General features: G+C 40.8%; 2 protein-coding genes across 3 annotated transcripts; one reads left to right on the plus strand and one right to left on the minus strand.

The window, feature by feature from the left end:
- LOC146511827 (uncharacterized) lies at positions 1-12,441 on the plus strand. The gene is made up of 11 exons (XM_085171902.1): positions 1-250; positions 1,164-1,207; positions 2,431-3,081; positions 3,423-4,241; positions 7,113-7,282; positions 7,865-7,985; positions 8,137-8,206; positions 8,311-8,447; positions 9,803-9,869; positions 11,230-11,329; positions 12,003-12,441. The coding sequence occupies exons 2-11, from the start codon at positions 1,173-1,175 to the stop codon at positions 12,014-12,016; spliced, it is 2,184 nt and encodes a 727-aa protein (XP_085028028.1). The 5' UTR covers positions 1-250; positions 1,164-1,172; the 3' UTR covers positions 12,017-12,441.
- Positions 4,819-25,615, minus strand: lipib (lipase, member Ib). Of its 2 annotated transcripts, XR_014875965.1 has the most exons (11): positions 25,092-25,615; positions 21,081-21,472; positions 20,333-20,441; positions 20,039-20,140; positions 18,871-18,960; positions 18,620-18,787; positions 17,982-18,071; positions 16,852-16,960; positions 16,406-16,579; positions 11,513-15,512; positions 4,819-9,310 (listed from the first exon to the last, which is right to left on the minus strand). XR_014875965.1 is itself a non-coding variant. In XM_085171936.1 (10 exons), the coding sequence occupies exons 1-10, from the start codon at positions 25,141-25,143 to the stop codon at positions 15,428-15,430; spliced, it is 1,371 nt and encodes a 456-aa protein (XP_085028062.1). In that variant the 5' UTR covers positions 25,144-25,615; the 3' UTR covers positions 4,819-15,427. The 2 variants fall into 2 exon arrangements, 1 of the variants encoding a protein (XP_085028062.1); XM_085171936.1 differs by having other exon boundaries at positions 4,819-15,512.
- Between the last annotated feature and the right edge of the window lie 1,667 nt (positions 25,616-27,282).

Here is a 27,282-nt window from a genome sequence, read left to right on the forward strand (position 1 = left end):
TATTTTGAAAGGCCCGTGGCGGAAGTGTTGAGCTCAGGTTTTTTTGGCGGATCTTTGGGAGCAAATGTCCACACAGTCTCAGTGTTTAACGGAAAGAGTAGCACGCAGCTGGCGTTTGGTTAAATTTAGCGACAGATAGGATTGTAATCTCGGTTTGTAATCTGTTATTTGGTCGTATTTTGGTGCGTTTATCCTTGTTTTAGCTAGCGTTGTTAGCCGTTGGTTGGCCTGTCGCGCGTCGCGGTCAAAGGTAAGAGAACTGCGTAGCATTAGCTGCTAACCAGCTTTATCCTTGTTTAGTTTACGAAACATGTGTTATGACATGCAAGATGCTGTTTTTGATGCTCTTTAAAGCAAAAAGCTCCTCATACGGAACCAGAGCTGTGGTTTGTGTAACATTAAAGAAGAAGGGGCGTTGTTCGATTTATCGGTATTGCCCCTTAAAGCACCGCTCCTGGTGATCAGTGAGTTAATTAAATATCTTAGTTTGTAGAAAATATTCAGGTCGGTGTCATGTGAGACCTGCAGGCATGTATCCAGTCTGAAAACCTACATTACAGATGGTTTGGATGAGTAATCGATTAATGCAGTGGATACTGGTTAACTTTATTTTTGATGGGAGTAGTTAATGCATGCTTATAATATTTGAGATGGGAGCCCTACTAATGTTAACTTAAGCTTGTTTAGCTTATGCAGAGTAACGTTAAAAGAGTCTTATTTTTATATAGCTGTGGTAGCAGTTAGACCTTTAATAACTTTGTCAAATCTATTTTGCTGAGCTAGAGTTTCCTGAGTTACACGCTTGTAAAATAGTTTGGCTCTTATCTGTAGATTAGAAACTAAGTATACATACTATGGTGGAAAGTCAGGTGTCGGCCCACCTCTGTCCAGTTGTTCTACACCAGTGCGATGTTTTTGCTGAACCTTATTAGGTTGTTGTAAGCGTATGTGTCCATTATTTTAATAACCACGTTTCTTTGAACTTTTTGAAATCATGCCTGCAGTGAAGTTTAAGCCCTGTTCAAGCTTTCTTGCAGAAACGAATGCACTAGTTGAAAGGCTGAGTTTTGTCCTCTTGAGCACCTGCTGCAGAGTTGACTGTAAAATTGGGTGTTTTCCCGGCACTCTTGATGTTGTAATAAAATGCTGTTCTTTCCTTTAAGGTTGACAAAATGTCAATACCACGGTCTCGATCACCACATTACAGGTAAATACGCTGCACTAACTGTACTTTTATTATACATCCATTCTAGCGTGTGACTGTAGTGTTTGGTTACTTGGGGAATATTTTATATTGTCTGGTGTCTGTTTTTAGATATTTAAGATATCTAAAATTGTTGCATTTGATGTTCATTTGACGCATGAAGGGGCGTTAACCCTGACATTATAAAAGTACTCTCAAGTGTATTCTTAGAGAGAAGATCTATGCTGATGTGATGCAGTTTACATCTTCCCACGCGTGTGCTCAATAAATCATCGTTTGACTGAACTCTTCTGGGCCAGTGTTGGTTTTGTTCCTTGCCTCAATATTTTTGAATCGGGACAACTGCAATGCTCTGTTCACGAGAACATTGCAAAGCACCGTAACCAACTTTATCTGGCAGAGTTCTTAGTTAAAGAAGAAAAAAAAGTCTGACCATGTCACAGCTGCACTGAGGTCATTATTTTGGCTTCCAATTAGCCTTAAAGTTGGTTTTAAAATTTGAAAAGTTGATTTTAATGTCCTGTATGGTGTGAAACCTTAATATTTCTCAGACAGTTTTATATTTTATAGTTTAAATAGTTCTGACACGCTATCATCTGTTATTGGGTGTACTCCAACACAGCTAAACTCACAAGTGTTCAATTTCTACTAATTTTATTGATTTTAAGTTACTGTTCTTGTCATTTTTACTGGTATATTGTTGTTTTTCATTACATCATTACATTTTTAGAAATGAATCAGACTTTTTTAAAACTGGTAATTGCAGTCCTTATTGTTTTGAATATACAGTGGAACCCCGACTTACGAAATTAATTTGTTCCAGAGGGTCTTTCATAAGTCAAAATCTTCGTAAGTCGATGCACCTTTTTCGCCTTTTGAGTGAGGCGATGCTGGCTGAAGATGAAGTTCTTGGTGGTTGAAGAAAGCATACGTATGCATGTACATACGGACGTGTACATGTACATAACATTATGGGATTTAATTCAATTTTTTTAAAATTTATATTTCATCTATTTTGCTACGCGGGCATTCGTAAGCCAGGGTTCCACTGTACTTATTTGCTTATTTTCTTACACTATCTTGCTAGTGTTCTAGATTGTACTTCCAAGTGAAGTTATGCTTCACAAAAATTGATTTAAAATGATTTTCTAGATGCTGATGTATTAATTCCGGTGCTATCTGTTTCTAAAATTATATATATATCTTTTCTATGTTCACTTTTTCAGGAGGTTGCCATTGGAGGAACCTGGCTTTGATCCACACAGACCAAGTGGAGATCTGGATGGGATTTCTATAGACAGAAGGGAACGCTTTCGGAAAGGTTCTGAAGAAATCAGGGAGAACTTCAGTGAAGACATGTATCCAGAAGGGCAGAGGAGAGCCCCTCCATTCACAGATGACCATCGATTTGAACGTCAGCCTTACAAAGACCGGGAGGAGTTTCACCACAGGAGGTTATCACCCTGCCATGATGTACGCTATGAAGAATGGAGGTTTCCCCCAGTGAGAGATGGAGGATTTGATGGAGATAGGAGAAGAGAAGGGTTTAGAGAGGAATTCCAGAATTTTGAAAACAGGAGTCGGTCGCCTCCGAGGTTCACGAGGGAAAGGTTGCCACCGACACAGAGGTCTAATTCAGACCAGAGGGATTCGGGGATGGGCTGGAAGAGAGAGGAGCAGGTCAGGGATCGGTGGAGGTTCACAGACCTCAGTCCCAGTTTGAGGTCTGACGACCAAAGAGTTGGAGGAGATGGGGAAAGAGGAAGGAGATTCACTCAAGGTCCTAATAGAGGCAGACAAAGGGAGAACCCACATCATGAGAGGGGCCTCCCTTTTAAAAGACAACGAAGAGAAATGGATGACGTCAATCATCCTGGGTAAATTTTAAGCAAAATGCTTTGCAGCACTATCGGGAAATGAAGAACGTAGAAGATTCCTATCTTCTAATTTTCTGTAGCGCAAATTTCCTCACTGTTCATCTTCATGCCTTAATTTCACTAATGCACTACTCTAGTGTTAAATATTGCATGGCTTATAGTTTCTTACCTTCTTTCTGAGAAATGTAAAGTTCTTTTTGTCTTATTTTGACCTCTTTTCATTATTTGTGTTATCAGTGATAATACACTAATGATTACATATTGATTCATTTAGGTTTGATTATTTCCAGTCTGAATTTAAAAGTGAAGATGTTGAACCGCCTCCTCTTATGCCACCACAGGTCCAGGAATGAGAAGGACTTTGGGGAAAAGGGTTACTCAATGGAAGGAACCAGACATGAGTTTGGTGAAGACACTCGGGGAAACCTCCCCCACGGAGACGGTCGGTACTCGGGGCCACTTGTCATTGAACACGATCACGGCATCCGAGACAATAGAAAGCTGCCACGATGGGAAAGGTTTGATGACCACAGGGATCTCAAGCCTGAGTTTGATCGACAGAGGAAGCCCCGTCCAGGGGGCTCCTCTGAGGAGCTTTTTAGGAAGACGGGAACCAGGTTGGATGATCAAGAAGATCCACGAGAACATCGTTATCAAGGTAATTCGGGGGAATCAAACTATTATGAAACTAGGAGAAGCCCTGTGCTTCAGGACAGGTCAAATGCAGCAAGATATGGTGTTCAAGGTGGCCCCATGAATCACAGGGGGAGAGGTGCCACTCAACCAGCAAGAAGGAGGTACAACCCAAATCAAAGCGGACGGCCAGGACAACCAAGAAATCACCCACGCTTACAGCAGGCCTCCCAGGGATACCAAGATCTTCCTCGCGAAGAGCAGAGACAAGGGTTCCACCCCGTTAGGGAAGATTATGACGACGACACTGAAGATGAGCCCAACTGGGCAGAAAAAGACAAACTTCAACAGTGGGAACAGGAAAGGCCTAGAAGTCTGGAACGGCCCCCAGGGAGGGATTTGGACCCTAAAATGCCCCATTTGAGGCAGCAGGGATGGAGCAATCAGAAAGCCAATAATATGACGGTTTTAACAGAGGAAACGCTAACCATCAAGGTGGACATGAGTCGGCCCATGAACCAGAACAGGTAGAGTATTTTTTTTTATCTTATCAAGGGTGAGGGGTGAAAGTTCACACTTTCTTTTCATGATCTTGTGAAGAAGAAAAAAACCTATGAAGCTGCCACATGGAGTTTGAAGACTGGCGCTGAAAAAAGAACAAATAATTTTATGTCATCTGATATTAATTTTGGATGAAATTGATCTGAATGCTGGCAGATTCAGAACCAGTACTGGAAATGTGTTCCCTTATGGGGAATTAAAGGGATCTACCCAATCATATGTGCCGTTACCTCATACGGCCGGGATGCTTCATAGAAGTTTCTCCAAGGAGTCCATGTTCATTTAAAGTGGAAGTCACTCTCATGAATACTTGTGGACTGCAGGACACCTCAAGGAAAACAAAAGGAACTTCCAACTCCATGATGTTAGTCCCGAACCGAATATGGCCTCTATTTTAGGAAGCATGGTGCTGATGCGGAGTCTTCATTTGTGCTTTTCAGAATTCACCTGGAAGAAAATTTGCAACAAACTTGTTTCATTGAATTCAAGTTCCAGTCGCACAAATAAAGGAGTCAATTTTGCACTTGATTTATTTTTTAATGCGTTGAGTTAAATTTTGTAGATGAATCCAAAGGACCTGTTATTTGGTAATGAAGATGACTGAATCCTAATTTATCCCTTTTGAGGATGGAAAGGTGCAATTTCTACCCCCAACTCTGGATGATGTGTGATTTGAAACTGCTTTAAGAGGCATATTTACCTTAAATCTACAACATTGTTGGTTTTTACTGATTGATGGACTTTGAAAGCTGAATGTGGGATACAAGACACAGTACGGACAGGATTCGATCAGCAGATGCAACTCCTGTGGGCGCTGGCAATCACACATGTTTTTCAGGAGGATCTCAGACCGTGTCAGACTATAAAGTCTAAAGAAGAGTTTGCTACTGAAACCTACATTCAACCATGTTTTCTAAAATCAAAAAAAGAGTGATGTGCACCCTCCAAACACCACCTCTCACTCCGTCATCACTTGGTAATATGGTGTCTTTGCTGTGCTGATAACATAAAGAGAGTTTTTGCTTCTGCTTTCTTTTGGAGCTGCTTGGAAATGAAAAATGATTCTCAGTGAATTAGGATTTGCCTCGTATGTGCATTTAAGGACACAGTGACATCTGGACTAATGCTGCTGCTACTGGAAGAGGAAATATCTGTTCCTTCTCTTGTTTTGAAAGGGAAGTTGAGCAAAGCTGGCAGTAACCGATGGTACTACTAAAAATAAACATGGAAACTCTGATATGCGCTGCGATAAACCACACACCTTGTTGTCTGAATGCCAGAGAGGAAGTTCACCACAGCAAGCAAAAGAAGAAGACGATGATCTGAAGGCTCTGCCATGGAGAAAATGTTGGGAAGCCATAAAATGAGACATTTTGCAGGAAGACGAGAAGACTTGGCAGCCACTGTTGGGCCACATACCAGAGATGACATTTAGAAATCAACGAGAAACCTGTGTGCACCAATCGGTTATGGGAAGAAGGAGAGACAGTGAATGGAGTCCTGCTCAGAAAGTGCATGCTGTGAGTGAGTTTTGGCCATTTCATGTTTGTATACGCACAATCTTATTGGAAAGCGTGCCGAGGATCCAGATGCAAGGAGTCGTCCAAGTAAAGGGAGGCACAAGCAAGTCCCTGTTTTGTGCAGCGAGCCACTGGAGTCTGATGGATCATGAAAAGACTTCAACTTCACGGCCTAAACATTAGTTACAGGCTTTTTGAGGAGGAGACTAATGACGTGAATATCATCAACCAGCTAAAATAAAGGATTCATCATCATCATCACAGAAGATAACTGGGGAAAATGCACCCTCATTAACGCTTTGAAAAGATGGCGACGAAGCTATAAACCTGAATAAATTAGGAGCTGGAGCATTTCGAAGCAGCAAACATAAAAGGATCATTTATTCTGACGAAAACTGAAGTGAAATTGTTCGTAGTTTAAGAAGAGAAAATAAATCCAGGAACATAATCTTCAGTGGTGACAGCAGAGAATTATAGGCCTTGTCAATGGTTTCAGAAGAAGACATCAGTAATCACTATTGTTGAAAGGAAAAATGGACTCCATATACAGCAAGATCACTAATCTGGATAACTGGAAACCTTCAATCACATCTGTTACCAAGAGGTTAATCAGCATCGTGCTTCGACAGTGCTTTGAAAAGGAAGCTTCTAAAAGAAGTAATCGTGAGGAGGAGGATACGAATTTAAAGATTGTGTACAATCGGACATTTCTGTGTCGTTCCTCTTGAACCGTGACAGGACTGGAGAATCCAGCAGACAAGCGGATCAGATATCTGAACTAAGAGTGGAAGATTTCGTACGAGAAAAGAAGTGTGAACTTTCGCCCCAAGCTTTAACTCACCTGCCAGTTATATAAAAACAAATAAATAAATTTTAAAAAGCGTATATTGGGCTTCTCTGGCTTCTCCTTTAAGCCTTTTTAAATATCCATTAAAATGAATAAAATTGGTGTGATTCTCTGTGCGCTTAAGGGTGAAAACCTTCCTTTTTATTCAAATACAAGACTCTAGTTACTGTAAGCATTGTGATTTGTGGGACTCGTTAAAGGTAAGTTTACTGGGTAAGGTAACAACTTTTTTACTTAAGTGTGATTGCTACAGAAAGGAGTGTACATTTAAGATCCATCTTTTAAAAAAACACTGCATTAAATAAGGATGTAAACAGTGTAGAAACTAAATATTAAAATGGCATTAAAGCTAATTTTCAGTGAATTAAGCCATGCTAAACAAACGCCGATTCCTGGCCACAAGGATCATTTATCAAGTGTTTATTCATTGTGTTGGTATCAATCTCCCTCTTTTCTTCCTCGTCCTGCAGCTCGCTGTGTTATTCCTCAGACAGGCAGCTCTCTTTAGATCTGGTCAATGTTGGTCGCCAGCGTCTGGACTTCCTGCCCATGCTGGAGCACTCCGGCACATATCAGGAGACCGCCATGCACACTGGGACGTTTGCCCAGGAGATTATCACACTCGTGCACCTTGTCAAAGGTTAGTACTGCATGTTGCACACGGGGCCTGCTGATGTTTTCTGACAAAACAACAAAAACTAGGTCCAACAATGTGCAGCACAGTGTTTGTGGCAATAGATTTTGGTAGGTGCGGTTATTGCACTCCTCGTCTTCCTCCTAAAACTAGTCGGAGGCTACACAGTCTTAGGCACCCACAGGTGGTCTTTGCATTGCTCTGCAGCATCAGCCAGGTTAGGCTACCAGTACATGAAACAGTTCTCCACGTGGTGCAGGGTCTGGTTAAAGTAAACCACCCAGCTCATGTCAGATCTCCGGAGCCAAACCAGTCTGACTCTGGGATGAAATGCGGCCTCTTTTCTTAGACATTAGCAGGACTTGCTGGTTAGCAGCAACTAAACTTTCAAAATAAGAGTAACGGGATTCTGTTGTTCTTTAGGACAGAGTAAAATTACCAAAAAAAAGGATAAAAAAAAAAAAGAAAAAAGAATAAAATATAAATAAAAGGCATCAAGCAGCATTGATGTGCGTGTAATCATATAGAAGAAAAGTGAGCTAAGAAGTACAAATAGTCGTGTTTTAAGTGTGTTGTCTGCGTTTACAGAGCAGTATTTCAGAGGGGATGGGATCACCCTGAACCAGCGCTTCTCAGCTCCACAAGAAGGCAGCTTTTCTGAAGAAGAGATGGAGGAGCTGACGTCGGACGAGGGATTCGAGTCAAACCAGTAGGTGGACAGGCATAAAGTTTGTTTTACCTGCCGAAGTAAAGTGATGGTTAAAGCAGTACATAAATTATAAGAAATATATTCATTTCTTTTTACAGACGCCTTAAAAATGACAAATCTTTTCTCTCTGCTTTCTCCTTCTTGTCTGCAGAGGTTTCAGTTTGGATATGAACTCGCTGCTCAGTGACGACAAGCCTCTGTTCTTCTCGAGACCAACACAGGTAAAAAAAAGAAAAGAGAAATAAAGAAATGCACTCGATACTTGAGACTATTGGGAGCTCTGGTTATGACTGATTCATTAATCCTTCTGGTAAATTGACCTCAGGGCGTGAGGCTGCAGCCGGTGCGAGGTCCAGGTGACCTGAGGCACGACCTGGAAAGGAGGCGACAGGAGAAACTGGAAGGGGTTAAAGTTACAATAGCTGGGAGCACTATGTCACAGCGCCCCCTGGGTGCATGCAGGTGGGTTTTAAGTCTTCTTATCAATCACTTGACAATGTTTCTGTAGATGCTGTTTTTGGCAGAATATATTCATGTGCAATCATCAGAAGGGCAATCTTTCTTAGATTAGGTGCAAGGATGTAGTCGTTGTTACGTGGACCCTCCAGAGCACAAAGAGGACTGAAGGAGTGAGATCATTACTGGAGAGCTGAATGGACATCATGATGTTAGTTGTTGGTTTTTGTCCTCTAGTCACATGATGGATGGCATGCACATGTACTTTTTAGGTTGATTAAACATCTGTGCAGCAGGTCAAAGTACAGTCTGCTTATGGGGAAACATCTCTGCAGCCCCAAATTATGGCAAAAAACTAAAATAAACAAATGTGAGTGAAGTCAGTAAACATTTCTTTGAGCTCCACGAATCAATAACTCACAAGATAATGTTGCAAAAACATGGTCCAAGCTCCACCAGTAGCTCTGATTTCACGCTGCAGCCCACTGCACTGACTTTCTGTTGTTTACACATTTTTATTAGCATAATTATATTACAACGTTGCTGTTGTAGCCTGTAAGAGCATAAAAATGGTCCCGTTTTAACAAAGAGTCAAATGGATTTGTTTAGCTTGGAGTTGAATGTCTTTTGGAGTCACTCCAAGAACTCTTCAAAATAAAATGACCTCAGTTTGTCACAAACAGTCAAACAGGAAGTGAGCTCCCAGTGAGCCAGGCTTTATTTATTAAGCTGATTTTTGGTATTCAAGGTGTTTTACCTGTGGTCATGTCATGTGACCTGACCGGCTTTCATTCTTTCTTGTGGTTTTCATCAGTGGCTCAGTGGGATGATAATGGATAGCTCCACCTTTAGCAGGCTGCACCTGGTGTCTGAAAGAAGAGTCGACGCATGTATTAAAAAGATGTTTGTTTGCCTCCAGATGTTTTCTGCACATTGACATTTAACTCACTGTTGTGTTAATATAACTGTCATACTGTACCAGCTGCACCGTGGGCCAACATGCTGTACAGAGGAGTAAACACATAAAAACAGCAATGAAAAAGACCAAAAATAAATAGAATACAATAAAATCAACACGTCAAATCCAAAGAGAAGATGTGGAGGAAGAGATTTAAAAAGGTTTGTGTTAGTCGGCCTGATGTCCCAGGCCAAGGAACGTATTTGTGGTGGTGGTTAACGCCAAACTCCATCAGCTCAGTGTTTTTATCGTAATGTTAAAGGTTGAGGGCCATCCAGGCTTTAATGTCTTTAGGACACTTAAGCACAATATCCTTCAGTTTTAAAAAACTGAAGTAAAGTTTTATTCTTGTCAATAACTGATTAAATAGTTTTAAAATGTGTTGTTTTTGTTTTTCTGTCAGTGATTCAGTGATGGGATACAGCGACAAGATGCCTCATATGGACCACAGGAGACGAGATGGAAGCACGGTGAGCATTAAGAGCCGGGTTACAGCGAGTCTCACCAGCCTTAGTCATGTGACACGTTTGGTGATGACTTCCTGAAAAGGTCAAAGTGGGCGTGTCCCAATCCAGGGACTTCATCCTTTGAGCGCTTGAAGTCCGAGGCTGTTAAATAGGACGGTCTGCTTACGATGTGCTGCTCAAGTTGCCTAGAAATCCTTATACTTTCCGCCAGAAGTGTTTTAAACAGCAAAGGAAGGGATGAAATGAATTTAGTTTTGGATTTTATTTTATTTTACTTTTACTGATTTTTTTTTTTTTTTTTTGCCATGTTAAGTATCTTAAGCTGGGAGACCACAGGTGTAAAAACACGATTAGCTGATGTGTTTAACCCTTTAAAGCCGATCAGCTCCGTTTTGCGTAACTATTTTTAAATCCCGGTAGCTCTGCAACCACGTGAGCTAGCGCGGTAATTTTTTTTGCATATGAAACCGGAGGAGTTGTACTTACATCTTATGCCATCAGCTTGTCCTCGGTCACAGTTTCCTTCCACATATAGCTTTGCAAAAATTGCATATAAACCACTTGCAGCAACAAAAACATAATATTCCAGAAACACGCTTTGCTGATCCGATCAGCTGTTCATAACACTTCCTACGTTGGATTAGACTTCAGCGCGAACTATTGCATGTCCGCCATGACCTGCCCGAAACCGGAAGTGACGTCATTTTCGCGGAAATGTAGTTTTTTACCATCAGGGCCTCATGAGCCTATACTGGTGTTTTTAAAAGTTATCTTTGACTTTATGACTTTCTGTGTGGTTTCTGGGATGCTTAGGACTCATATTGCACTGCTGGAAATAGTTTATTTTGATGCATATGCTGTTTCTTTGCAAATTTGCACTATAATATTTATTTTCGTTTTTCCTGCAGTATATAAAAATTGGTGTATTTCAAAAACAAAACCATGAAGACACTCAAAATAAATTTCCTGTGGTGGGAAACTATTTTGTGCAACTTTTTTGTATTTACAGTTTTGAGGGATAAGCCTCTTAAATTTCTCTAACTAGAAATATATGTTAAAAAAACAAAAATGATTTTAAATTTTTTTGTAGTTTATTGCACTTTTTTGCAATTTATGTAATTACTATGCACTTAATGCAGACATATTATTAAAATCTGGGCTATAATGGTTGTATTGATGTATAGCAACTTGGAATGCTCCCAAAAATGGCTCTGCAGCATGTAAAAATATAATATAAGCAATTTTTACAGTGTCTATATGGAGGTATTGTATGTACAAGACACAAATATTGTTCTTTTAATATATTGGCGCCACTGTGTTTGTCTTGTACAGCCAGTGACTTGGGTCTTTTTCTGCTCCACAGGGACCGAGGAGAGGAGCTCTGAACAGGCTGAACGCAGGCACCCAACACGGGAACAGTCGCTTCGGCTTTCAGAAACAGAACTTCCGCAACAGCTTTGCAGGTAAATTTAACAAGATGGCTAAAAGAAATGAAAAGTGATGAGTGACTGAGGAGCTGAGGAGTCTGATCCTCCTCACTGCTCATATTCTCAGGGTTTAAGGTCGTCTGACACTGATGGTCATTTCTCACCAGCTCTCATGTTAAAAACATATATGAGAAAAAAGTTTTCTTTTAAAAAGATCACCTTTTTCCTTCCGTACAGCATGTGCGCTCGTGTTGCTGTCACCAGCAGAAGCTCCTCCCTCTTTAACCCCACCTCTCAGTCTTTATTCTGACTGCCTCCCCCTGGAGCTGGTTGTAAAGCTGCTGAAAGGCAGACGTCACAGCCGCGGCTCGCTGCTATCTGAGGCTGGCTGTGACACATTTAGTCGGCTTTATTTGGTTTGTCCCCGTTGTGTAATGGACCTTAAGCTCCTCCCCTTCTCCCTGCCTGTCTGAGGCGCTCGGTTAGTGGGATATTCCCTCTGAACTTTACCCTGCTGACACATTTTAATCAAAGGTGGTTTCCTCACCCGCCCACACAGATCAGCTTCCTGGATCTCGTCCAATCCAGTCTTCTCGGTTTTAACTGGTCTTTCCAGTTCGACCAGTTAAATCCTTGTTTTCTTTGTTTATTCTTCACCCCCCTGTTAGCCTGGAGTTTCTTTCATCTCTTTCTGTCCCCACCTCCACAGGTCCGACCTGGTGACCGGGCTCCTCGAGTGGTTTCCGTTTGCATTTATAAAACCAGCCGTTCTCGGGCCGACCTGCGTCCATGGTAACATGTCGGATGTGAAGAGGCCTCTGCTGTGGCGGTGTTTTTGCGACGGACGCAGCAGACTGAGAGATGAAGTAGAAAAATGTGAAATACTGATTCGTGCAGCGCTGGTCTGTGTTTGCACCTGTTATGTTGCTTCTTCTCCCTCATAATTTGATTTGAAACCATTTCAAAATGTCTTCGTGTTGTCGGTGAAAGTCTGAGAGTTTCCTCACGAACAGGCTCGTTTTTACCCGTCCTTGAAAGTCTGTTTGTAATGAACATTTCTGTGTTTTGGTGACAGGTTTTGTTCTTTGTCCTTGTTCTGTGTACACGGTTCAGCTGCTCGCTGAGCAAATAAAACGTTTGTTTTTAAATCGTGTCTGTTGATTTTAAAAGTTACATTTTATTTCTGAGGGAACCCGTACGCAGAAAAACACATTTGAGTCGTTGGGGTTTTTGAAAGCGTTCAAACTTGTTGAGAAGGAAAAACGAGTTAAACTGTGCTTAAAGTGAACCTGTGTGCTCAGGAGTGTGACATCATGAACCACACTTAGGGACAAACGCTCCTCAGCTCCCAGTCAAAGACGCACCGAGGGTTAGAAGAAAATGGTCCAAATAAAATCAGTTTTCTCTCTTCACACATCCATGAAAAATGAGGTTTAGTAAAATCGGCAAACACAGAAATCTTAAATTTTAAATGATATCTTTGCTTCTACCGGCCTGTCACAAAAATGTCGTTTGTTTGGATTTTTTTCCTTGAATGTATTTTTTTAAGCCAAAGATCGATTAACAAACAGCTGCTAGTTTCAAACTCAAACAAAATAAATAAAGAAACTGAACAAACGGAGGCAAGAGAACAAAAACGGAACAAACCTGTACAGCAGATGTTTACACTCATGTCCTTTAAATGTAGGAAAAATCCAGCAAAGCTCTGAGTGATGAGTCCAAATTTAAAATTGTAAGTCACAGTATGTTTGGAGGTCAGGAGCTGCAGCCATCTGTGAAACACTGTGAGGGTCATATTTGTGGCTCAGTTTCAGCCAGCAGCGTTGGTGATCACGTCACAATCGATGCAGAAAAGTACCTGTCGGATTTTGATCCACCCTGCGAGACCATCTGGAAAGCATCTGATTGGTAAAGTCTTCATTTTTAAGCGTGACCCCAAACACAGCACTGTCAGTCATGGACCAGCCTCCCCAGTGTCCGGACCTCAACATTATCACAAGAACAGAAACAGAAACATCCAAAGAAGAGCTTTGAATGTTCTTCATTAGCCCGGAGAACTGTTCCTGAACACTACTTAAAGAAATAACAGCGCGTTCAGGCTGTGGTCATACAAACACTGACTTTCAGGCTTGTTATAATTGATATATGTACATCTGTACATGGACTATATTTCCAAATAGGTTTACATGTTTCAATAAATCATCTATTTTCCTGCTGAAATGTAAAGAAATGAGCGTTGGCTCGAGAATTTGGACGAACGTAATATGAAGTTTGATTATCAATGATAATTATTATTATCGGAATAAACATTAAATAAATGTTCTTTAATCCAGTCTTGCGCTGGGTTCTACAGCAGCTTTAACTTGGGACCAGTGTGGTGTGGAAGTTGCCGTGGTTACGCAGACTTAATTTCATTTACAGGTTCAAAAAGACAGTCAAAGCAAATCCATCTGGTCTTTGATGTTATAACAAGTTATTTATTTCAAACAATGTGAGAATACATAGCGCTGAAAAGTAAAACCTGCTCAATGCTCTTCTACGTTACCAACTACTTCTAACTGTATATACACACGTCTACAGTCACATATCACATGACCCTGAGCTCCGGCGCCACAACAAACTGTGCAGCTTAGTTTTGCTGTGAGCAAAGGTCATGGCAGTGTCACAGTTCAGGCAGCAGCGAAGAGATAATCCGTCTCCAAACGGATCTTTTTAGAGCGCTCGCTTTACGTGTGCAGCAGGAGGAGGGGGGGGGGGGGTCTGTGAGGAGCTCAGACAGAAACGCTCGAGAGCTGCTGGTAGAAAGGCAACGAGGAAGAAGGAGAAGCAAAACAGGTCACCAGAGAGCAGCGTTTAGTGCAAGATTTCACCGGTTCACATGGCTCAGTGAACGCTCTTCAGTGGGTTTACTCAGCACTCAGTGTATCTGATGAGATTTTGGGAGTTTTCTACATCATCAGTGGGATTTCCCCCCTGAAAACCTAAATAAATAAATACACAATTAATTTTTAGTCAATAAATTACAAATTATGACATAATTATGTGTGGCAATTATTTCATGGTTCATGCTTTAAAGGGGAGATGTTCTTTGGGCTGTTTTAGGCAGAGAACCACGTGATCATGAACTCAGGAGATCAGAAAGTTAGAAGCAACGATGACAACACATTACAGGTAATCACTCCACCTGAGAGTGCCACAGGAACGCTTCTTTCCATGAATCCAGATTTTATGACATTATACTGTTTAAAAGCTCCTTTGTAAATTCTGTCCCTGCCACTCGATGTCAGTGACAAACTCGCAACATTTACAAAAATATGAAGAAGTAATCTAATTTTTTTTCTTTCTGCAAATGTGTCGTCTTCAAACACACAGATAAATTCTGCATTTCCTTGTGGACAGTGTGAGTTTCGCAGCAGGTGAACTGTAAGAGTGAGATGTTTTTTATGTTGTCATTTGTGCTTAGAAATATATAATCGTTTGCATGCTGATATAAATCATATCCTTATTAGGTCTGATAAGACTCTGTGTGCACTCGTGTACCATGAGATGAGAGGAAGCAGCCTCGACGTTGTAATTCCCTTATAGCTGTTGATACCAGACTGTCCTGTTTCTTGATGTGCAAGACTGTGTATTTGTAATTGCATATTCATGAATGATTGCTTGCTGACAATAACAAGGGCTCTAGCGAAGGAATCAGTTGAAGTTGGTTGAGTTCAGGTGAAGGAATCTTTTCCTCGACTTTGGCTGACTTCCCTCGCACAAACACGGAGAGCGCCTTCTTGCCTTGTTTGTCGTGCAGTTGTTGGTCTCGCGTTCCAGCGGGTTTTGTGCCTAAAACCCAACATGAACGCAGACCGATGAAGCTCAGCAGCAGCTTCCTCCAGAATCTTGTTAAAAATCTCATTTTTCTTGTAGCTTAACATAACTTTCATTAGCTTTCATCCTCCTGGTTGTTAAAACCAGGAGTAATCCACAGCACGGCGAGGAGGCTGGCAGCTCTCCTGTGGGGGCCGCCGCAGGTCCGCCTGGTGGGATGGGAGAGCCTGTAGCACCCAGAGGACGCCTGAGGGTCCTCTAATAGGATTACAGGTGAGTCCGATGGGTTTCCAAAGAGGGAATTAGGCTGTGTTAAAGTCAGAGGCGGGAGCCGCAGGGCAGAGGCCGAAACGCCACCTCTATGTTCTCCTCCACGATGATGTCGAAGCGGCACATCAAAGGCCTGAAGGAGAAAAAAATGTAACTGTTAATACAAACTGTAGCCTTTGAAGTGGACTTATTCTGCTTTTCTCCTGTTCCAGTGCAATATCAAACATGGCCAAAGTGTCAAATAATGTCGGCGTATTTACAGGTAATCCCAGTTTTTTTTATGCGCTTGATGAGATGTCACTAATATGGTTATTTCACAGTTCCAAGATGTAAATTTTAAAAAGTTAAATACGTTGTGCTATTATATGTACGTATATATATATATATATATATATATATATATATATATATTATTTATTTAATATTACAAATATTCAAATAAAAGGTTGACACAATGACTTTGACAAAGTCTAACATATCAGAAGAAAGTTGGCTTAAAATGGGGAGTGACTCAGAGAGAGTTTAATATAAAGAAGGATTATTTTGAACTGTGACTCATGCAAAGCTACTCTAGCAGAGCCCAGTGATGTTTAAAGATTTGTTCGTTTATGAAAGAGCAAACTGGAAATTGTCTAACAAAACAAATGTGCAAATATTATGTTTTATTTCAACCCTTTCAATGTTGACTTATTTATTTAATGTAAGAAATGCGTAAATTCAGCCTGTTAAATACGACCAAATAAGCTCACAGTTATGGTTACATAAACACAGATACGGGTATTTATTTATAATTCCTGCACATTAGTGCTTTAATAGTCACATAATTTATACTTGGAATAACTTTTTTAGTTACCAGGTTGTAGAAAATCCCCCAACAGTGTGATAGTGTCTGCAACTTTAGTTTTGTTTCCTTTTAGGATGTCACAGGTCAGACTGAGAGAGAGAGACACCTCCACATAGATTTTGAGACAGTTTATCTTCTAAGACTGGTTCCTATTCAGAAACACTAAAACTAGATCCACCGACCTCTCAGGAAGCTCCAGTGGCGTGAAGCGGATCCGCAGCAGCCGGATTTTGTAGCGAGGGCCGATGACGTTGCCGGTGTTGATTCGCAGGGAGATCTTCTGGATGTGCTGCAGATCCTCATCGAACTGGGCCAGCAGCCGCGTGGAGGTGTACTGCTCAAACCGGAGCAGCTTACTGTGCGCAGAGACGAGCAGACCGTAAGGTTTAACTCATTCATTTAAAGTCTGTATTTGTGTGTTTATGTTGGAAAACAAGAAACACAAAAAACTGAAAGATGACTTTTATCTCCTTTGCTAAGATTATCTATCTATCTATCTATCTATCTATCTATCTATCTATCTCATTATCTCATTAAAGTTTTCATTGACTCAGAATTTAAATTTAAAATCAACCATTTTTCCTGCTTTTCATAAATCCAGTCTGTGTGAAACAGCAGAAAGACTCACTGGTCTATTCGGGCCTCTGTGACGTTCCTGCCGCTGTGCAGCCGGATGTAGACGACCCCCCAGCGCAGGTACTGGTTCCATGTCACCATGTCCACTCTGTACATCAGCTCTGACACACACGGGACACACACAGCGTTAAAATCCAACACAACACTCAATCATCACTCCTTTCTGTTAAAAGGTCCTCAAATATTTTCTTAAAAAAGTCCCAGCACATATTGTAGGTGGGGTCCCACAGTGGGATCAGCATCCACAGAGTCCAAATCCTTCTTTAACTCTCTGATGTCCAAGTCCTAACCTCTAATCCTTAACTCTGTGCTCCCGTAAATATTATGATATAGAGTGATTTACTTTGGCTTTTTGAAATTGTTCTTTCAAGTTCTGACAGTCAGAGTACAAAATCATAATAATCGTTCTTGTTGATGCAAATTTAAACTCTTAATAAAATAATTACATTATAATTTAATGTCAAATCCTGTTTTTATTGAAATCAAACCGTTTGGGACATTTACTGAACCAGCACATGCTACAGTGTTGTGCCTTTAATCTGGCTATAGGTGGTTGCTAGGCAACATGATACATCATGCATAATGAAAGTTTTGTCAATATATTATTAAATATATTAAAATGATACAATATGCTTTTCTAACACTATGACTGAGCCAGTTTAGCCTGCTGATTGGTGGTTGCTAGGGAACACAATAACGTAATAATACCTGATGTAGATACGAACCTTCAGGGCCTAAGTTTGGTTGATCAAGTTCTGCTTGTGTGGCAAACAGACAGGAAGTGCATTTATTTATGTGAAATTTAAAGGCCCGAAAGAGTCTACTCTGACCCGTGCAAAAGAAACAAAAACTGTGTGGCAAGATCCTTTTAAACCTTGTTTTGGGACAAATTAATCACGTTTTAGGACGTCCCTGGCTTGAGGTTATGCCTTTCTTTTCATTTAGTTAGCAGCTTCAAAATAACCACCAGGGTAAGTCTGTGCTGCAGCTGCGACTCACTGTAGGAGGACGTCGCTCTCAGAGCTAGGGACGTTGAACGCATCCTACAGCGAAATTCCATTCTTTTCAAAGTCTGCTTCACCTGAGACGTGAACTTTTATGAGGTTCGTGTGTCATACTTACTCTTGTAGGGCAGCGCGTCGGTGGTGCTGAAGAAGACTTTGGTCTGTCCGAGCTGCTGCAGAGTCTCCCTCCACGGGCTGACGTCATAACCTGCAGGTGAAGCGTACAGGTGTTAAGATCAGGTGCCTGATAGATGTCCAGCATCTTAATGATACAAATATGAACACTTTCTGCGAGTTACTGGTCGCTAAGTTGCAGGTTATCACTGACGACTAGCTCATCAGCGCCCCCTGATGCACCCCAGCAGACCTGCAGCTAGTTTCTGTGAACAGGCTTCTTTAAATCTGCGCTGTTTAAAGCTTCAGAACCAATAGGTGTCGTCACAATGGTGGCTCCACCTTTTATATACAGTCTATTAGTCTGCAGCCGAGATCTAATTGTGTTTTCTCTGAAGCATCACTTAAATTTAGATTCCTTGAAATGCGTGCAGAATCGCCCGTAGAGCAAATTTAAACTCAGATGAACTTTCCTGATTGAGACGATGGAAAACTTGCTCACTTAAGCCAAGTTCTGGATTAACGGGATTAATTGCAGAGTATTTATCTGCAGGGGAAGAACAGGTTGTGTAAACATGTAGCAGGAGATTGATTATTTTCTCAATCGTTTCCCTCTCAAGGTCATTCAGTGTCAGCACCCACCGAGTACGGGGCAGGAGGCCGGTTTGAAGGTCTCGCACTGCAGACAGCGGGCGTCCAGGAAGTCGCTGTAGGACGAGCAGGGGTAACCGGTGAGGGTGCAGGTTCGGTTCAGAGCGCACAGGAACAGGAAGACGGAGCGCTGATGGTCACACACAAAGTAAGATTTACCTGGAGGACAGAGATCACAGTGCGCTCAGCACATGTGTGTTATTTAATGTGTGTGTGTGTCTCCCTAGTTTGTGTGGGCTCACCTGAAAAGATGGTTTTGGGACACCCCGGCTGGTCGGCGCCTCCGTTGGCGTAGAAGTCAATGTGGCCATGAGCTCCTCTCAGTCCAAAGGCTGCACAGAGAGCGCAGCGTGTATCACAGCGACTCTTACATGAGGTCACGAAGGTTTATTGCTTTTTAATAAATACTTTCTAGGTTCATCTCACAGGCGTTCGCTTCTTTCTTCTTTCTCATCGACTCGCACAAACTCTAAATATACATATTTATATATTCATGGTTGAAACTGTAAGTTTAGATAAAAGGGTTCAGTTAAGCTTTTTATTTTATTCTCTTTTAAATTTTAAGTTTAGTTTATTTATACATTTAAAAACCATGATAACCTTTTTAGTGATAAAATAACAACATTAATCATTTTCATTTATTAATAATTATACTTATATAACTATATAACGATTTAAATTTAAAAAAAATATTTCTAATGTCAACTTTTTTATTATATATTTTTGTATGGCTGAAAATTTTGAATGTTCATAATTAAAAACATTTATAATAATATTTATATTTTTAATAAAAAAGTAAGATGTGTTAAATAATAACTAGAATTAATTAAAATTATATTAACATTTTCATTCAGTTATATAACTATATTTATATAACTTGCTACTAATTTAAATGTAAGAAAAAAACAATGTTTATAAACAGAATTATCTCTACTTCTAATGCCAACCCTTTTTATTAATAAAAATGTGGAATATTTCCAAATAACAATAATAATTCATAATAATATTCATGCTTTCAGTTTATGTAAAAGTATATTAATACAAATAAGTAAAATATAATTAAATATATAAGTCATGATCAGTAAATATATGTATTCATCTATAAATAAAAGGATTTATTGTAAAAGAAGGAAAGAGATTTGAATGATTTACCAGCTAATAACGTAAAAACATTGTTAGTAATGTGGGACTGATTGATAGAAGATCCTATAAGAGCTGCTGTGACCTCACAGGCAACACTCGTGTTTGTAAATTAACAGATTTGTTTATTGTTCCTCACACCATGACAACTAAAAGCTATTTATTTTCCAGTTGCTTTCTTTGTGTAAATGATCAAAGTAATAAGGGTCAATATTAAAATGATATTAAACCACTATTTAAATTATTATTAATTCTGCATTAGATGCTTACAGTTCATGTCGGTGTGAAGGACGTCCACAAACATGGCGTCTGAGGGGTCCAGCCTCTCCTCCGGCGTGGCCCTGGTGAACATCGGTCCAGCAGGGTCCAGACCTGGAGAAGAGGAAGGAAAGAAGGGAGGAAGGAAAGAAGCAAGGAAGCATGTGAGTGCTTTTGTAGTTTTCCATCTGCTCACTCCACAGCGCTGCTTTCATTAACCTGAAAGGTTAAGAACATCTGACATAAATACATGATAATGAAGTACATTTACTCACATACTGCACCGCTCTGAGTACTTTATTTTACCTGTGATACGGCCAATCTTCCCCTTCAGGTTTGCTCCCACAAAACCAGCCAGGTGAGCTCCCAGACTGACGCCGATCAGGTGAACTGAGCTCAGAGAGGCTCCTTCAGCCTGTGGGCACAAAAGCTCAGCGTTACAGGTGAGGTATAACTCTGTCTTTTAAATATACAGGATAATAAAGGACATGACAGAACTGCTGATTTTCACACAGAGATGTCTTCTAATCTCTTTTTCTTTACTAAAATTTAATGTGCCCACAAAGTGGCGGAAATACCAAAAGCACCAAAACTTAGATCCATTCTTAAGTACTTGAAGGACCTGTAACCTGGGAAATATTTAATACTTGTCATTTAAAAACATCTGTAGACTGGCTGAACTGGTAATTCTAGACTTTGAGCCGGACTTCTTGGGTAGGGAAATGGATTTGGTGCAATTTAGAGCATTTTAATGTATGTTTCTGATAAATAACACATTAGTTGAATAAACAATCTGTCCAAAGTTTGTGAAGTTTTCTGTTTTGTGTCTTTGCATTGGATTGGTACACTTTGCCGACTGAGACTAGAAACAACTTGAACCATGGCCACTACTGGCTCTAATAATCCTAGATGGTGAGAACTGTGAAGCTAAAGTGGACGTTCAAATCTCAAACTTATGAGTGATGCTGCTTCTATTGGTCTAGTGGTTCAACAATAGACTGCAGGATGATTACAGGAAGGGAAAATAAAAGTTTGGGCTGAAGGTCTGTCTCACCTCCATCGTCATGATGAAGCCCGTCAGGTTGAGAGCGGCCTCTCTGGTGTAACTCACAGCAGTGAAGTAGTTGAGGTTGGCTGCCCCTTTGTTCCAGTCCACCACGATGATGTTCATGTCTTCCTGCTCTGCTAGCAGGTGGACTATGTGGTTGATCCAGATAGGGGGAGCGCCGGTGGGCCGGTAGCCATGGATGACAAAGGCGGTGGGACGGGAGAGGTTAAAGAGCGGCTGGGAGGACAGGTGGTGGTGGTTCAGTTCGCGGCCACAGTCGAGGTTGGAGCGAGTGTAGAGCAGGAGTCGCACGTACAGGCTGGTTCCCACGAAGCAGTGGGTCAGGTCGAGGTCGGTGAAGTTATCACAAGATTCGCCTGATTTACTTTCCTCCTGGCCTGGAGTCACAACATGGAAGATCAGGAAGTGCAAACTCAACTTTTACAGATGAATTCAGGTTTTATGTAGAATTAAAATGAAAAACAGGTCCAAAGTTTCTACAGGCTACAGTGGGAATATTTGTTTCATCCATTTCAGTTTAGTAGATTTTTATATCATTTTAAAGCTAAGGCACTAAAAAATTTCAAGGTAAAGAGTCAATGATACTAATGAGCCCCAACAATCAGTCTGACTGCTGTAGACCGCAGCTCTACAGGAATATCAATCTTTATTTATGATGACAATATTAAAGGCTAATATTTTTAGCTAAATAACAGCTTCAAGCAGACAGCCAGTGTCATCATCCTGGATGATTCACAAACTGAATCGTGGATTCAGGCTGACATTAGAGGCACGATCCACAGACGGACAGTAACAGGTTCAAAAACTGTGAAGCTGCAGCAGTTTGAAAGGCATTTCATTTTTTAGCTTCTTCACATTACTTTGGATTGTGTTAAATGAAAAATAAAGACTATTAATGACTCATTTTATGTTATTATGTAATAATTGGTTTTGAATTCAGATAATAGCCTATTATACCGACAGGCTTGCTAGTTAGAGTTAATTAATTAATTAAAAGTAAGATTTAGTTAGTTAGCTTAAGCTAACTAGCTTAATTAAAAGTAATTAATTAATTAAAAGTAAGATTTAGTTAGTTAGCTTAAGCTAACTAGCTTAAGCCAAAATACTGTCATCAGCAGTGTTGTTTCATTTCACACACTCGTCCCTCTACAAATAAACCATAAAATAAAAAACATCTCAAACTGCTTGCTAAAACCAATGATTAATGTTGTGTTGCGGTCTACGTCTTAAATTAGCATTAGCTACATGCTAAAGCTAGCTAGTCAGCTTTGTAGTTATATAAATGAGCTGATTTATGCAGCCAGTGACAAAATATAGGGTTTGTTAGTGCCTTTTTTGAATTAATAAAGTGTAGACAGTCTCTGTAGTACTTCTTTTGTAGTTTGCAGAAACATTAGCCTAATGTTAGCTTAACACAGCTGCTTTTTCTATTTTAGTAACAACTTTTGTCGGACCGCTACATGAATTGGGACTTGACAGTCTAAACCTTCTGGGACTGTATTCTCTTATTGAACTTGTTCCATCTCAGAGGAGAGATGAAAGGTATCTTTGTTTTCCATAATAATTTGTGAAAACTTCATCTGTCATAAATCACAGATAACTGAGCAAAGAAAATTTTTGAGCTCCTTTTTTTTTGCTAAATTTGGTCTGAATATGAAGTAGAAACATTTTCTTCTGCAGATATGATATAAAGTTGAGTTTAAAGATGGCCTGTTATGTTTTTCCTTATTTAATTTACACAAATAATCCCCAGTCTAAATGTACTGCTTCACACAGAGGGGACAGCCTTACGCACAGAAGCCCCGCCCATCTGATGCTTGAACCTTCTGATTAAAAGGGGCTTCCAATCACAGTGAGGGACGGAATAAATTCCTTGTTTCAGAGAGACACAGGATGAATTTAGGGGCTACACTCAGGTCCAGTATGAGATAAATAAGGATTATTTTGCTCTATGAATTTTGCAGTACTATTGTAGATATATTTGTATATTTGAACTTTTTTGAATTGGGACTGTTCATATGTATATAGTGCCGCAGAACTGTGCACCTTACCGCCCCTCTCTTTTCCCACGTCTGCGCTGGGTAGGAGATGCTCTAAATCTCATCGTACATGTGCATATTGACAATAAAAGGTATTCTATTCTATTCTATTCTATTCTATTCTCTCCTAGTAAAGCTAAAAAGGAGCATAATATCCACTTTAAACCCACACCTGATGGCAAGTATTGTCTTGCTTGCACTAGCTTGTGTATTGCTAATTTCTTGACATATTTTCTGTCACTGGACTGATGCAATGACTGATATTTATCACCTACAAATATAAGAAGCATTTACTGACCCATGCAGGCAGCTCAAAATAAAACAACAGAGTGTAAATTTGGCTGTTGTTAGCTGTGAGAGAATGTTCTCATGACCAGGTCAAAGGTCATTAGATTAGTTTACAGTTCAGTGCGCCTCGGATCAGGACTGTTTTTCCACTGGGTGTTAGTTTAGCCTCTTTAGCTCTGTGCTGATTAATCTCAGAGAGCAGGGAGTCTCGTTAGCTTGTTTAAAGTGTCTGTAGCCTGCATGTTGTCAACTACACAGACTGTGCAGCACTTAGTGTGACTGGGTTAAAACCATGCTTATTATTAAAAGGTTTGTTGCTTGTGAGCCCTTTCCTCTAAAGACACTCATTCATGATTATCACCATCCTAATGCAGAGGCTTAAGAAACCCAGGAGAGCGTTTTTAATTAAATTAGGAGAAATAAGTGAATACTTGTGAGTCAATCTGGGCTGCACCTTATTAGTTTTTGCAATCTCAGAGGTCTCTACAATCTGCCCAAACAGGATATTTTTAACGTTTCAGTTCCTTCCATCATAAGAGCTGCACATGGGGTGAATCTTATTATAATACACCTGTCTGGATACTGGAATTAGGGGCACCTGGATTGACAGGTGTCTTGACGCCGGAAGCTTTAGCTGTTAACTGTTTGCTAAGCCTCACCTTTGCTGACTTGAGTAACTAAACCGGACCTCTGCACAGTGTTTGTGCTGCAAAAAGCCTGCACGACGTCATCTCAGACTCAGTTAGTGCTAAATGTTAAACTTCATGACAGCACAATTAGAACAGACTGATCAAGTATAGAAATGTTTGAACGAGTTGCCAGGAGAAAGGCTCTTCTCTCTAAAAAGAACATGACAGTGCAGCTTAGGTTTGCAAAACTGGAGATGTTTGACCATAATGCACAGCAACGTGCAGTCAACCATGAACTCCTCTGTATACCAAAGTATTCTAGTCAAATGTAAGGCCATCTGTCTGACAGTCAAAGCTTGGCTGAAACTGGGTCATGCAACAGAGCAATGACCGCCAGCACAGCAGCACATCTACAACAGAGTGGCTGAAAGAGGACAGAATAAAAGTGCTGCAAAGTCCAGACCTCAGCCTGACTCAAATACTGTGATGGGTCCTAAAGAGAGCTGTGCATGTGTCCACAAACCTCAATCAACTGAAAAAACATTGTAAAGAGTCCAGAAATCATGTGAGAGGCTAATAAAGCCAAACAGAAAACAGTTGATTCATATAGATTATTACAGCTCTGCAACTGTGTCCATCTTTTATATACAGTCCAGATCAGTGCGTTGTGGGTTGGGGGTTTGACTCCCTGTGTGAGCAGCTCTCACACCTGAGCGCAACACTGCCCTCAATTGGATCAGACTGCTATAAAAAAGCACTCATCCAATCAGCACCCACCCCACCTGGAACACAACCGGTGATTACAGCTGACACACACACACACACACACACACACACACACACACACACACACACACACACACACAGGCTCTGCTAACATTTATATGAAAAGCTCTTTCTCACTCCACAAACACTCAGAGTGTCTGTTTCTGTTTATTTAGACAAACAGATACAATTATTTTTAACTTTATCTTGAAGATAAAGCTGAGCATAAATCAGGTTTAAGCTTTTGCTCTGTCGGAAAACTGGACTTTTCTTACCTTTGCAGAGCACAAGGAGCCCCAGCAGAGCCAGGAGCTTGCAGGACAGCATCCTTCCCACGACCACAGTGACGCAGAGACAACGATCAAGCCGAGGAGACTCGCTGTGAGGACGGTAGGAGATCTAAATGCAGTGTGAGGACAACTGAAAGGAGGAGGGACTGCTGAGAGGGAGGGAGGGAGGGAGGAAAGGAGGTGGTGTCTTTACTTGGATCAGAGTGGAGAGAGGAAAGAACCAATGATAGTAAGAACATTAAACAAATGAGATAAAGGAAAGGAGCATGAGCTGATGGAACGAGGAAAGAAAGGACAGAGGAAGGAGGATTTGATTTGTGGTGAAAGGAAAATAAAATCATGTAATGTGATTTAAAAAAGGTGAAAGCTTCAGAGCTTCAGGGCAGACGATCACTTCATAGTCCAGGAATTAAATTTTACAAAACCCGACACCTCCTTTAATGTTTAGCACAATGAGATAAAATGTGTTTTTTCAGTTAATAGAGTGAACAGAATAGAGAATTTCGCTTCCCAAGGTTGAAGAACATGGAAATCAATGATTCCAGAGGTGAAACAGCTGTTTTACCAAAATCATTTTCATTATATGTAAATGATTATTTGCATAGATTTATACCTGCTGCACTAAACCAAACAATTGATGCTCCTGACTGAAACTCTGGGGTTAAGAAGTTTTTGTGGAGAAAAACTTAAAAAACTTGCTCCTGAATGGATCCAGATGCCGTCCAGGAGAAGAAGTCCACTTCCTGTTAATCTGGATGTAGCGTTTTTATTGGAGGAACATTTTGTCACTCATCTGAGTGACTTCTTCAGTCTCAGCTGACTGCCGGCTTCCAACCTTATAAACATTACCTTTATAAGGTTATTAGCCCACTGAAACGTTTCTCCCACTGATCGCTACGTCCAGATGAACAGAATCAACTTTTTGGGATTTACTTACCCGGATGATTGAGCATGCACTTCCTGTTAACTTTGTTGTACAGAAACTGGCTGCCATTCAGACAAGAGCACAGCAGGGGGCGCTTGTGAGATAGTCCCAAATGAATGGGGGTGAATGGAGCTAAAGGTAAAAGTACTGCTGTCACACCCACAGTGGGTGGATCTGCATGTCTCATTTTGCACAGACGCCCTTCCTCACGCAGCGTTCCCATGTATCCAGGTCTGTGACCGGTGCTTGCAGCACACATGACTTATGACCCCCCATGTTGGCGCATCTCCTCTCAGAATCGAGTGAATGGACCTAAATTGCCAACATCATGATTAAGACTTGCTTGTGTTGTGTTTTTACAAGAAAAAACACAAAATAATGACAAGAGTTTACAGAAGAAAAGTTAAAAGGATCTTCATTCGTTCTGATCTCAAACACTCCGCCTATGAAACAGGAAGTTGTTCACCATGATTATCCAGGTCACGTCTGTCCATGTGACCAGCAGTGAAATGTTCCTCTTCTTCAGCCTAAACATCATTACATCCTCTTACTACACAAACAGCAAAGCGATCCTGAGGGAATCATAAAGTCTCAAGGACACAGTGTTTATGTTTTTCAAGAGATGAACTGATCAAAGGAGTAAACTAGAAGCCCTCCACAGTCAGGATGTGAGCTTCTCCAAAAGCAGCCCTCAGATCTCTTTCTATGTGACCCTAAACAAATCCTTTCTTTCACTTTCATTTTCAAGACTCTCTGTAAGAAAGGGTCGAAATGTTTGTGTGATGATCTACTGGGTTTTATGTTGTGTCTGCAGATTTGAAGTTTTAAAGACAAATTTTGCAGCTCGTGCAGAAGGTTGAGCCTGTTCCCAGTGAGGTGACCCACTGATTAGTGAGGGATGATTATGGGTAAAGTCGGAGACACCCACCCAGTGATGGGTAATAATAGCTCCACAGACTCTGACCACAGTGCACCCAGCCCATCCTGGCCTGTACTCGACACAAACACATGTAATTTACCATCTACGGAGAGCCGAGGCCAGAAGCAGCAGGAGACTCGGGAGAGGCAGAAGCAGAGAGCTACAGTAACGTCAGAGCTAAAATCATGCAATTAGTGGTGGAAACAGGAGCCTGCTTTACTGTTCAAATGCCTGCAGTGTGCATAGAGAGTTTAATTAAACTGTTTCTAATCTAAGCAAGGGTTACATTCACACCACGAGATTTCAGTCATGAAAGAAAAATCGTACAGATT

Source organism: Neolamprologus multifasciatus, chromosome 9 (assembly GCF_963576455.1).
Source record: "Neolamprologus multifasciatus chromosome 9, fNeoMul1.2, whole genome shotgun sequence".
Lineage (NCBI taxonomy): Eukaryota > Metazoa > Chordata > Actinopteri > Cichliformes > Cichlidae > Neolamprologus > Neolamprologus multifasciatus.

What these genes read in the sequence shown, in the direction of transcription:
- LOC146511827 (XM_085171902.1), top strand. Translation starts at nt 1,173, where the DNA reads ATGTCAATACCACGGTCTCGATCACCACATTACAG. An exon ending in TCTCGATCACCACATTACAG is followed by an intron (nt 1,208 to 2,430) that starts GTAAATACGCTG and finishes TCACTTTTTCAG; the next exon opens with GAGGTTGCCATTGGAGGAAC. An exon ending in GGAGACGAGATGGAAGCACG is followed by an intron (nt 9,870 to 11,229) that starts GTGAGCATTAAG and finishes TCTGCTCCACAG; the next exon opens with GGACCGAGGAGAGGAGCTCT.
- lipib (XM_085171936.1), bottom strand. Translation starts at nt 25,143, where the DNA reads ATGCTGTCCTGCAAGCTCCTGGCTCTGCTGGGGCTCCTTGTGCTCTGC. An exon ending in GCTTCATCATGACGATGGAG is followed by an intron (nt 20,442 to 21,080) that starts GTGAGACAGACC and finishes TTGTGCCCACAG; the next exon opens with GCTGAAGGAGCCTCTCTGAG. An exon ending in GAAGATTGGCCGTATCACAG is followed by an intron (nt 20,141 to 20,332) that starts GTAAAATAAAGT and finishes CCTCTTCTCCAG; the next exon opens with GTCTGGACCCTGCTGGACCG.